This window comes from Phyllostomus discolor, chromosome 5, assembly GCF_004126475.2.
Source record: "Phyllostomus discolor isolate MPI-MPIP mPhyDis1 chromosome 5, mPhyDis1.pri.v3, whole genome shotgun sequence".
Classification (NCBI taxonomy): Eukaryota; Metazoa; Chordata; class Mammalia; order Chiroptera; family Phyllostomidae; genus Phyllostomus; species Phyllostomus discolor.
The window spans coordinates 128,006,399-128,018,934 of record NC_040907.2 but is presented as its reverse complement, the minus strand read 5'-3'; the positions used below and the strand labels follow the sequence as shown (position 1 = coordinate 128,018,934).

The 12,536-nt window shown below is 41.6% G+C and overlaps 1 protein-coding gene across 5 annotated transcripts in view; it reads right to left on the bottom strand.

Moving 5' to 3' along the window:
- Window positions 1-221: 221 nt before the first annotated feature.
- The window catches only part of PBLD (phenazine biosynthesis like protein domain containing), a 46,167-nt gene continuing 33,852 nt past the window's right edge, over window positions 222-12,536 (bottom strand). For 4 of the 5 annotated variants that reach the window (XM_028513335.2, XM_036026883.1, XM_036026884.1 and 1 more), the window contains 8 exons: window positions 8,256-8,355; window positions 7,815-7,913; window positions 6,259-6,368; window positions 6,147-6,176; window positions 4,610-4,698; window positions 4,163-4,341; window positions 2,196-2,258; window positions 222-1,099 (listed from right to left, as the gene is read on the bottom strand). In XM_028513335.2, the coding sequence (XP_028369136.1) occupies window positions 987-1,099; window positions 2,196-2,258; window positions 4,163-4,341; window positions 4,610-4,698; window positions 6,147-6,176; window positions 6,259-6,368; window positions 7,815-7,913; window positions 8,256-8,355 (783 nt within the window). In that variant the 3' untranslated portion in view covers window positions 222-986. The remainder of the gene's footprint in view (window positions 1,100-2,195; window positions 2,259-4,162; window positions 4,342-4,609; window positions 4,699-6,146; window positions 6,177-6,258; window positions 6,369-7,814; window positions 7,914-8,255; window positions 8,356-12,536) is intronic. The other variant, XM_036026882.1, reaches the window with a different exon arrangement.

The following is a 12,536-nucleotide window of genomic DNA, read 5'->3' as shown; positions in this document are numbered from 1 at the left end:
AGGAGAGAAACATCAGCGTGAGAGAGAAACATCAATCAGTTGCCTCTTGCACGCACCCTGACCAGGGATCGAACTCACAAACTTTTGGTGCACAGAAGACGCCCCAAACAAGTGAGCCACCCGGCCAGCACAAGAAACACTCTTAATGACTTGAAAACAGTCCCCATCCCAGAGTCAGTTATAGGTTTTCAATATTATAGATTTAACAGAATTTAAAATTATGTTAAAACCCCTTTATTCAGGTAAGAGAAGAATACCTTTTAATTTATCACTCTAAAGTGATATATTAGATAAAGATATTAAATTACCTTTAGTGTTTTAATTTTATTACCACACAAATACATACACATTTTTTAATTTCTGTTTTTTTAGTTATTTAGTTATATGTCTCATTTTTAGTTATTGAACACAGTGTGTTCCAATAAAGGAAATAATTTTTTAGGTACATTAAAATTATTACCAAATATTATTCCTCACACATGAACTGTTTTCACTGTCTATTTTCATGACCCATCCTTGTCCATGTAAATCCATATTCTCATAGATAGCATAACATTGCTAACATTTTATAGCCTAATATAATTTTCTTTCTTAGTATTATATCATAAAGATTTTCTATATTTCTACATAGTTACCAGGTCTTTTTAATGGCTGCAAAATATTCTACCACATTAACCTAAGTTTAAATGACCTGATTTTATTCCTCATAAATTTGTCCCTCATTCTGTGATTGGTAGTCACAAAGAACAACCTTGTTCTTTGTTACTTGTTACTAGTTACTTACATCTCAAATACAGGTAGAACCAAAACTCAATAGTTAATTAGTCAGGGCATATTATTACATATTCATTAACGTGTCTTCATTTTGCTATGTCTAACATGAGGTTAAGTAGATTACTATGCAAGCTTGCTAAGCTAAAGGCAGCCCCTTATGTTTCTCTTTATGAAAAGTCATTGAGGATAGCTGTGTCATGGCACAGCCAACTCTAGGCCGTCAGCGTGCCCTCTAAAACAACGGCAGCACCGCCCCTAATGTCAACCCGTCCATCAGAACGCAGTGAAATCTCCAGTTGTCCTCCTCGGCAGGAACACTGAAAGGCTGAAGAAAACAAAATCAATCATAAATTAAGATCGTTTTCATCTGTTTTAATTAAAAGAACATAGTGAGACACCTCTTATTACAAGTTCCAGAATCCTCTCAGGTCAGTTAAAGGAATAAATTCCTTCATCTGTCCATTGTACAGCCCAGCCCAGCCCAGTGGGTTCTCCTGAGGACTGAGGGGCCACAAATGCAAGGGGATCCACAAAACACACAACTCTGTGTCTTTCCTTCCTGGGCTACTCCTCTCTCACCTCCTGAAATGCCCCAGACACACTCTCTCCGTAATTTCCTGCCCAGCTCTGTCCAGGAGTAAGCAAGGACATGTGAAAAGACAGACAAAAAAACTAGACATCTAAGAAGATCAGGAGGAATGGTCTTGGCCCTTCTGAAAAGGCCCCACCTTTCCAGGTCTGAGTAAGATCAGGGGAGTCCACTCCTTCATTGTGGCCATCAAGCAACATGTGTCAGGCAAACGAGGGGCATGGCCTCAGCCTTCCTGGAGCTCAATCCTTCGGGGAGTAACTAGTCTCGCCTAAGAAAGAACAGCCACCCTGCTATCCCCAAATTAGTGTCACAGAGGCCTAGCCCTCCTACTAAGTAAGACCTCTACTCTTTAGGGTAGGACTCATTTTAATCATTAGGGCCATGTAGCCTCAAATGTCTGAGATCCATTTTTCCTTCCCCTGAGCAATATATTAATCAGCTGGGGACTTGGTCCAAGAGCAGTTTGTTTGATTCAACCCTGTGACTTAGCAATAGCAGTAAGGAACCTAACTGATCATCCAGTCTAAACTTGTCGCATCATATATAACTTCTCTGGGTCAAAGTAACACAGGTAGTTAGTTTTATTCAACAAACATTTACTGGGTGCTACTGTACTAGAAGTGTGTCTGTGTGTCGGGAGGGCGGTGGAAGGTGTTTGGGATAGAGGCTCTCTTGCATAGAGGGTTCAGGGTGAGGTAATTTAAAAACCTTTCATTTTCACATGGATAATACATAACATTTTATTATATCCTCAAGTGGGGAGTACATATGAGAAGGAATACTAGCTTAAGGTTAGGCATTTTTTTTAACTGAAAAAGAGCTGTCCTACCATGCATATCTTTCTTCCCCAGTTGCTGGGACCAGTAGCTGCTGAGAACTGTATGTGCAGACCCTTAAAAGAAATGAAAAATTATGATACAGTCACAAAGGAAACTGTGGAGATTTTGTGGTACACTTATAAGCAGTCACAATCAACTACACAGTTTGACTAAACCTTAGATGACTTAGTCATTATGTTGCCATGGCCACAGCTGTGTGCAGAATTATGAATGGAGATAGAAAGGAAGACATAGAATTTATGGATAAGCTTCTCCAAATGATACATTTGCTATGCTTTATACTTTCTGAAGGCTGGATTAAACTGCAGGTTTTAATTCTTGTCCTGTCTATAACTCACTGTCAGCCATGGTAGGAAAATCAAGTCCTTCACAAGAGTCTTTCTAGATCTTTCCAGGGAAACAATCTGCCTCCTCCTAGGATACACACACAAAGAAAGGTGGAAGCTCTGACAAAATGCCAAATTTTCCACCAAGCGCACAGTCCCAGACTTTCGGTGGCCAAAGAACTTTCTTTCAGTGAGGTATTTTTTCACATGATTGTAATCTGGGTTTTTATCAGAGAACAGATAGTAAAATGTTATATAAAGTTATTACTTTATAAAGTATAAAGTGTAAAGTATTACTTTATAAAGTATAAAGTAACTGCCAGAAAAGTCTTTGAGGGAGTAAAGTTCGGATTGGAAAAGGCCCCTCTTTCAGGAAAACAGTAAATGCTATGGGAAGCCCACATGGTGTGAGCAGCCATCCCAGTTTGCCTGAGACTTGTCCTGGTTTTAGCACTGAGGTTCCGTATGCTGAAAAGCCCTCAATTTCAGGCAAGCTGAGATGGTTGGTCATTGCTGTCCAAAGACCTTTCCTCTCCAGAAAAGCATTATTCCAGGGGAAAAACACTTGTCCTCTGTGCCAATTAAAAGCTTTGTAAGGCAGCTGTACATGTATAAATCTACTCTGAACTTTTTGTCCATGGGGGAAGGTTTGAGCTGGACTTTTTGGATGTCATTTGGGCATTTTCCTGAGTCTTTAAAAGTGCTTGCTTACTGAGTTTGAATTTCACATGTTTTGTTCCTTAGAGAGTAACTAAGTCAAAGTCCTGACACCACCCGGCCCCTGCCATCTGACCAGGACGGGAGCCTGCAAGTCTCTGCCCAGCTCCCTCTGGCCTGGCCACCATCCCATCCATGGAGCGCTGCCCACTTTTGCTGCGCAGCCCACTCTTCTCGAAGAGGACGAAAGTAGGAGGCTTCACATTCTTGCCCATCTTAAATCTCATACCTCTGCTTCTGGCTGGTAGAAGATCTTGAATAACCCTGTTCCCAAAGTCACCCCACCTACTTTGGAGGCAGGTCTGGGAAAGGTGGAGGGGAGGAAAAGAAACACTATTCCTGTCCCGTTTCCCACTTGCAGCCCAGGAGTTTATCCTTCAAAACCAATTTTATCTAGATGTCAACAATTGTGCAGGGTGGTCACTGGAAAAGACAAAAGACATCAGCCCTTGAATTTAAAAAATAGCAGGTCTGGAAGTGTTTGCTCAGGGAGCCAGTTTCATGATTATTAAAACAGCTAGTAGTTATTGGGCACTTACCATGTGCCAAGCACCGTGATAAGTACTTAACTTGCATTGGGTTTCAATAATCCTCTGGGTATTATTATGTTTTATAGAGGTGAGGATGTATACTTTTAAAAGTTAAGCCATTTACCCAAGGTCAACAGCTAGGAAACTAGGATACACACCCAAGCTGTCTTGACATTGAAGTTTAACTCTGCTAGACTGCTTCCTATTCTGTGTTTTTCACATGAGATGTCAGTGAAGGGATGGGGGCAGGAAGATGGGGAAACAGAGGCAGCTAGCTGAAAGCATAAGCAATCTGTAAGTCATAGGAAGGGCACTTAAACAGCTGTTTGTTATCCTCCCACTCCTCACTGTTTAACCCTCCCCAGGAACCACATCAAGAAGTACCTGTTACAGGGTCTTCCGCCACACCAACCCACGGTGCAAAATATCTGGAGTAGAAGTCAAATGCTTGGGTCTGCCCACCAGGCTGTCCTTTAAGGGTGAGAATGAGTCCTTTCACCTTCCCTGTGTTCTCTACTTGCAGCAGATTCTGTGTGTTCACTTTCAGTTTCTCCAGAAATGACCTTGTTCATAAATGGGATGGATTAGAACAAATGCATTCCACAGACCACCCACTACATAGACTCTGTAAAGCAGGCCAGGGTGTGGCTTACCCAAACAGATCAGCAGGAAGGGAAAAGAAAATGGAGTATCTTCCCACCTGAGAACAAAACTCTCTGGCTGCATAAAAAATGGTTTGACTGGACACAGCACAGCCAGACCAAGCCAGAGCTATAAATCTGGGTGCTTGGCCCTCCCCAAAGTGCTGACAAAGCCAAAAATCTTGTTCACCTGTCATAAGTATCACTGAGCCGGACAAGGAGCTTCCGGGTATCTGGAGAATAGCGGATGTCCTGGACCAGTGTGTCCCCGATGGCAGTCTGTGGAGACAGATCAGACTTGTCAGGAATGTGCTCTGGGTCGAGTCCTTGACCCCCTTCGTGGTAAACGACCTCTCATGAGCATCTGCAGTGTGTCAGGTACACCCATGGAGTCCCCAAGCTTTAGTTCGGTTTCAGGGCTTAAGGTGTTGCCTTAGGATGGTCATTTTCCTGATGACTAAAGAGGCCTTTAAAGGAGTTGAGCTCACCCTCTGGGAGCCAAATATAGGCATTACTCACAAGTGTTAATACATGCCTCTACACAGTTCCTTCAAATGGGTATTTTCCCCACAGCTCAGAAGGAAGACTAGGGCCCAAGGTGTCACACTAACACACACCTCTCGACCCAGGTCTTGGGAGCCCTGGAGTCAGTTCTCTGAGTTACCGCTGCCTCCTGTCCCCTGTGACGAGAGGCAGCCCTCAAGCCCATCTCTTGGAGTCATTGTGGTGATTAAATAAAACACGTGGAGTTCCCACCGCAGTGATGAGAACATTGCACAAAGTGAGGACTTGGGGCTGGCAGCTGGATTGGACTTGGGGACCAAAGGACTCACCTTAATGCTGCTGCTCTGCTTGGCAAGCAGTTCTTTTCACTTAGATGGGATGTTGCAGGTCAGTAACATAGCCAAACTTTCTAAAGATATTCACTCTTTATGTAAGACTGTGAGGGAGATTTTGAGGGGACAAAAGCCCCTCCAAGCACTCCCACGGGCTGCCAGCCAAGCAGATGACAATGGGATGACATAGGCATTGTCTGGCAAGTCTTATGTGGCTTCAGGTCAAGGACTGAGATGCTCCAAGTCCCAGGGGCAAGACTCCCTCCACCTTGGGTTCCTGGGCTGTCTGCCTCTGGGACCACAGCGAACCTGTGTCCCTCTCTCTAGAAACGGGAATTCCACCAGCCAGATCCCACTTTCTCTCGGGGACCTTCCCATCTCTCTAAAGGGCCATCCAGCCCTTCTCTGCATGGATTCTTAGTTGATTTGAAAGTTTAATTCTCATCTGTGAATCTTATTGCCAGTTTCTAGGAACACAAAATGACAACACTCATGATAACCCTTTATCATCCTCATTTCACAGTGCTGACCCTGAGGCTTAGAGAGGTCAGGTTAAGTTCTTTCTACCACAAACAAGGTAGAAAGAACTCTAAATATTTCCCATTCTCTTGCCAACATGCTTAAAACGGTTCTCCCCACAGTGCCACTCCTGCCACGGAGGCTAAGGTTGACAATGAAGAGTCAGGGAAAACTGGTTAACTTTTTCACCAAATAGATTTAATATTAAAATTCAAACGTCGGGTGCACAGTTCACTATTCATCCCAGCTTAGATGGGAACACTGATACTGGTAGCAGGCCTGTCTTTCGGGGTCAAATGGTACCCCATCTTTGTGTTTAAACAATAACAAATGTTCAAAAACATGAACTCAGTTTGTATTCTTTTCACTAACCTTTATCAAGTCCTTTACTTCATGAAAGTCCTAGATGGGGAAAAAAGACAAAAATCATTGGAAAACAGGCAAGCTGGCATTGTACACAGTTTATTAACTAGAAAGAGCTGACCTGGGGTTGGGCTGGATAAAGAGGCAAGTCCAGGACGATGCCGTCCCCTGCTTTTCTGGCCTTTAGCTCCCCACTCAGCGTCACAAAGGTTAGAGCGCTATTCACATTTTCTGGCAGAAAAAAAAAAAATTCTTGTTTTGCCAATCAGAAAACTGTTTGAAAATGAGTCAAGAAATAGGAAAATAAACTTTGTTATATTGTTACATGTTTATATGTCCATTTCAGTCACCGTTGTCTTAGATCCTGTGGCACTGCTATCCTTTCGTGCAAGGGGGGGCCAGGTTTGGTTTGCTGGGGTCCACAATGGGGAAAACCCTCCCTGGATTCTAACTTGAAAACTAAGAATGTGGCTGATTAGACTTGGCATCATATTGCAAGGCTTCAAATCCCAACTCTTTACTGCCTCCTAGCTGTACCCTTGAGCAAATTATTTAACCTTAAATTTCAATTTCCTCATCAATAAAATGAGGTCAGAATTAAATCTATACTGATTTTAACAATAAAAAAGAGTAATGATTAAGCCTACCTAATGGGGATGCTATGTTTTCTAATACAATTTTATATCAACCTACAATAACTGTAGAATTATAAGCTTTACTAGTCTAAGGTATGTCAAGTGATGATAAACAGAACATACAAGTTATGAACAACAATCTGGCATGAACAAGTCAGGTTTATTTTAACTAAACCAAGCTATACATAAAATTTTGATTTAAAGATCAGACTATAAATGCAGATATAATAGCCATCCCTCCATGTTTCTAATACAACTTGAGCCGCTTACCTAACTTCAGTGCGCATAACATTTTTGGTGAAACAAAGATTTGTAACATAATTCCTTCCCCCCAATACTTCTGTAAAATTTAAACATATCTCAAAGGTGAGGAAATTCAGCACTGCTTATTAACTTTCACTAAGTGTAAAATTTACATTTTGGGACCCAAAGTTTAACTTTCTCATTATAATTGGTGTTAGACTATTATTTACAAAGCAGTTTTTCGTATCTTATCTCATCTAACTTTAAAAACGCTCAATGGGAATCTGAGAGCTATCATTACAAACCTCAGCCTCATACTAACCAATGTGGGGTTTTCACATCCAACTTAAGTAAAGTCTGCTTTTCAAGACTGAGTTACTAAACAATATTTTATGATATTTGCTTGCCTTCATTCTAATCTCCTAACCACTGAAACCAAAATTATCTTTTTAAAACACGTAATGGATTACATTACAGAGGTGCCTTGGCCTAACTCTCAGCGTCATCTCCTGCCAATCACCCTCTCCCGCAGGAAGCTCCAGCCTCAGGTTATACAGACAATGCCTCGGGGGCTTTGCACTTGCTGCTGCCTCTGCCAGAAACACTCTTCCTCCCACTCTAACTCTTTGCACAGTTGGCTTCATGTTCTTCAGCCTGAAGGTCCCCTTCTTTAACGTATGCTGTTGTCCTGCAATATCTTATAGCAGTCACTTGGTTGGCTGGAAAGAATGTGAGAATTTTAAAATATATTTGCTATTTGCTAAGTGATAGGTTCATTTTTTTAAAAAAATCACATTACTTATTTTGTGAAACAGCACAGCTGCAGAAGCCAGGGTAGCATGGCCACAGAGAGGGACCTCACTCGCTGGTGTAAACCACCTTAATCCAAAGCGGGAGCCTTCAGAGAAAGACAAATCAAAGAGAGACAAAAGTCATCTCATACAAATGAGCCACAAACTTTTCATTTTCTTATTCTTTTCTCAGTATTTCATTAGTGTCGGTCTATCTCTGAAGCATGTTGTGAAAGGAGGAGTGAACTCTAAGCACTAGATCTGGGGCTGAATCATCAAACTAACCAAACCCACTCCCTTAGATTAACTGAAAACCAAATCAGAATCTCCCCTTCTCTCTCCTATCTGCATGCAAACAGCAAGTGGGCATTACCCTTAAATGTCATTGCCCCACTGGAAAAGCAGCTTCTGGTACCATTCAGGAATGGTTTTTAAAAATGTTTACTTACTTTGTGTAAAATCATCGGTTGGGTGCAGTTTTCGGATGAAAGCAGTTTCTGAGAGGTTCATTTCCCTTGCAATTTTTTGATGCATGTCTTCATCCAATTTCTACATTAGAAACAAAAAGTTGTTGAGATTCCAGAAATACAAGTCAGACTTCTTTGGACAGCAACTGCCATTAGTTAATAACACAATTTGTTAATATTAAAACTTGCATGCTTAAAAGGAAATAATTGCCAAGGAATTTAGGCACTTTTCTAAAAACTGCTTTTTAAAAATCTATGTCTGAGCACCTTATGAAGAGCTGTGTAGGTGTATGAAGCTAAAAGAAACACCGAAAACCCAACTGGCCCAGCCTATCCTTTGTGAGATTTTTACCTAAAACAACCTCCACAAATGGAAACATCACGATCTCCCTTTCTTGTTGAATGAAGAGATATTTGGCACTCGAAGGAGGCAGGCTGGACCACTCTGCCTCCATTTATGCAGGTTCACTCCCTTTCATGGGTCAGGCCTCAGGCCAGAGGTCACTTCCTGCAGGATGCCTCCCAGACTGCTCTGCTCGCAAGCACTGTCTCCTCCCCAGCGCTCAGACAACCTGAAATCACCTAGCAGGTCCTTCACTGTCACCCTTCACACAGTCCCTCCACCTCTGACTCAGAGCTCTAAGAGGGCACAGACTGCTATTTTGCTTTGTCCTGGCTTAGAACAATGCGTTGTATTCATCCCAGGATGGAAGAGGCCCAATAAACATTTGCTGAAAGAATAAATACATTACTCATTTAATCTTTGTTCTAAAAATCTTCAATATGGGTATTTGATCCACTTACAGATGAAGTTAAACAGAGAGGTTGTTTAACTTCCTAAGATCACGATATGCCTAATCAATGATAGAGTGATTAAGAGTGTGGGCTTTGCAAATGGTAACAACCAGAGAATCTAGAGGAAAGGTATATGGATGTTCATTGTACACTCTTGAAACTTTTTTGTGGGTTTTTAATTTTCCAAAATAAAATGTTAAAAATAATTTGGGGCCCTGGCAGGTGTAGCTCACTTGATTGGGGCAGCCTGTTGTGTTTCTCTCTCACATCGATGTTTCTCTTTCTCTCTCTCGCTCTAAAGGCAATGAAAGGAATGTCCTTGGGGGAGGAATGAATGAGTGAATGAATGACTGAAGTAGGCTTCACACTGGCCAGGTAGCTCAATTGATTGGAGCATGATCCTGTACAACAAAGGGTTTCGGGTTTGATCCCCGGTCAGGGTGCGTACCAGAGGCAACCGATCAATGTTTCTCTCTCACATTGATATTTCCCTCTCTCTTCTCTCTCTCTGAAATCAATAAACATGTCCTCAGATAAGGATTTTAAAAAATTGTTTTAATAAAAATAGTGTGGGCTTTCAAAACAGACAGAATTGGAGCTATATCTGGATCAGCCCCTCACAGCAGTGAGAGGGTGGGCAAGTCATTTACTCCCATGGAGCCTCAGTTTCCACACCTTTAAAATGGGATTAATAGTATTAAATCAAAGAATTATTGCAAAAGTACATGTGTGCATACTATATTTTCACACACAGACACATTCCTCTTACATCCAGAAAAAAATGGGTCAGAAATACGCGTTTTCCTTTTGAGAGTAAAAGTAAATTTTTTAATCAACATAATGCTTACTAGCTAGATTTTGAATTCTAAAGACAAATGAATTTTTGCTTTGGCCAAAGTTACTATTCTTGAGATTCTGAATGCCAGAAATGAGAATTATAACTTTATACTAATAAATTCATAATTCACTTTGCTGAGTTACACAAGTTAAGCGCCCTTGTTTTTTAGTGGTTTCAAATTCCTTTGAAACACTTTCCATATACTTGTGTAAGGTATTTCAACAGTGGCTATTGTGAAAAATCAGTCATGAATTTTAAACTATCAGCTGCTATAAAAATCCTAGCAAGAAGCCCTGGCTGGCGTAGCTCAGTGGATTGAGCGCGGGCTGGGAGCCAAAGTGTCCCAGGTTCGATTCCCAGCCAGGGTACATTCCTGGGTTGCAGGCCACAACCCCCAGCAACTGCACATTGATGTTTCTCTCTCTCTCTCTCTCTCTCTCTCTCTCTCTCTCTCTCTCTCTCTCCCCCTTCCCTCCCTAAAAATAAATAAATAAAATCTTTAAAAAAAAATAAAAATAAAAAAAATAAAATAAATAAAAAAAAAATCCTAGCAAGAGATTTACTAAGGTTTTCTTAAAGGAGCACTATATTCAAAATCTATAGAAGTTCTGTAGTCCTACAGAAAGAGAGATCAGTTAAGAAATTGGTAACTTATTTTCTAAAAACCCAAACATAACAAATTGGTTTTGTTTTTTACTTAATGTTTTTCTTTCAAAAGCTTAAATCTAGTAATGTATGTAAAGTGCTCATGACAGTGCCCAACACAAGCAAGTATTTGATTAATGTTAGTTTTTTATTCTGAGTGGCTGCCACACTACCCTGCCTCCCCATAACACAGACTAACTGTTACTATCCCTTTAACACACTGCAGGCAGGAAAACCAACGTGTATTGGGTCAGATGGGCCCCTGCAATGTTTCTGAGGGAAAGCAGCAACCAATTACTGAGCTGGGCCAGCAGTATCTGCAGCATCAGCAGCACTACCAAGGGAATTTGTCAGAAATTCAGTCTCGGACCCCATCATGGGCCTTCTGAATCAGAATCTCCGTTTTGACCAACCCCCCAGATGACCCGTGTGCACATTAGGATTTGAGAAGCCCTGGTGTATACAGATGGCTCTGTATTCTTGTGGGGAGTCAGGACAGACACAGAAAGTGACAGTGAACAACACCAGAGAGTGCCTGTGTATGTGAGACATGTACACATGGTGTTGTGTACAGTGTGCGACTGAGATACATAGATTTTGACAATTGATACGCTAGACCTTTAAAGATGAGGCCTTGAAGTGGACCTAGAAAAAGGGCAACTTTTGGTGAGTTGGACAGGACAATGTGTGCAAAGAGCTTTGTATTGGGGATGCATCTTGGGAAAGTTACTTGATCTCGCATCTGTCTGTTACATCTTTGACTCTCTAAGATTCTGTGACTGAGGCAAGGAGAATTAGGATGGTAGAAATGAAATGAAATAAGCCCCTGTCACTCCTGTGGGCCTGGAGAATGAGAAGTCCCATCTGAGTCGAGGAAGGGGGTGGTTGCTGGAGCATCCCAGGCTACAAGGCAACATTGTTAGTGGTTGAACTTGGGCATGCTTTCCCTCTGGGAGCATGGCCGCACCTTTCCTTTCCTCCTCTCCTCTTCTTTCCCCTCGTCCTCCCCCCAGGCGTGTTACTTTTGCCTCTCCCTCTCCTAAGCTCCAAAAGCCCTTCTTTTGCTTCTGTAACTTGTTTCCTGAGCCTATGCAGCCCAGCTGGCTCACGTTTACTACATCTATAACTTTCTAAATAAGCTTTCTCTTATAATTTGAAAAAAAGAAAAAGAACTGAAGCACTTGCCATGGTCTGTACAATGTTCTCTGTGGAAACTGGCCCACACACCTGTGCATACAACACCCAAGAGAGACTAGAAGCCATTTAATTCCCTGATGCAGACTCTGCAATCACAGGGCTCAACGGCGGATGGAGGGGTGGCAAAGAAAAGCCTGCTCCCGGTTTTCCTGGGATTGCCTCCCTGATGGCAGGAACCACAGTGCCTGCCAGTCCTTCCTCCCTCTGATCCAGCCAGACTCTCCCTGCCCTTGGCCTTCCTTTCTTCATCTATTGTTTCTCTCCACCTTTAGGACAAGAGTCTCTGAAAGCATTAAAGCATCCCACTTTGTAGCCAAACTTACCATCTACTGGTAATAAATTTCCTTGCAAAAGGGCTGTTGTGCACATCAGCTAGAACACATACTTTACTGACCATCAGCTCTTTAATCCTCTCTACCTTGATGAATTACACCAATTGCAATTTGAATTTCTGTAACTATTCTCTGTCCCAGGACACTTAAAATCACCTGCTATTTGCCTGAGGGACCAGAAGACATAATGTAGAAATTTTCATAATAGCAGCCCTCAATATGCACCATCTGAGACTGAATTTCTACACTGGAACTAAAGGTCAAGATAATGGTGACTCATGAGAAAAATAATACTGGTTCTGCTTTGAGAGCTTTAGAAACAAAAGGAAGAGGCTGCATTCATTTAAAATACTGAATTTTGGTTCCAATAATTTTTTTATTTTACACTACAAGCTTATTTTCCTTTTTCTATATTTGAATTTTTAAGTATATTTTATTGATGATGCTATTACAGTT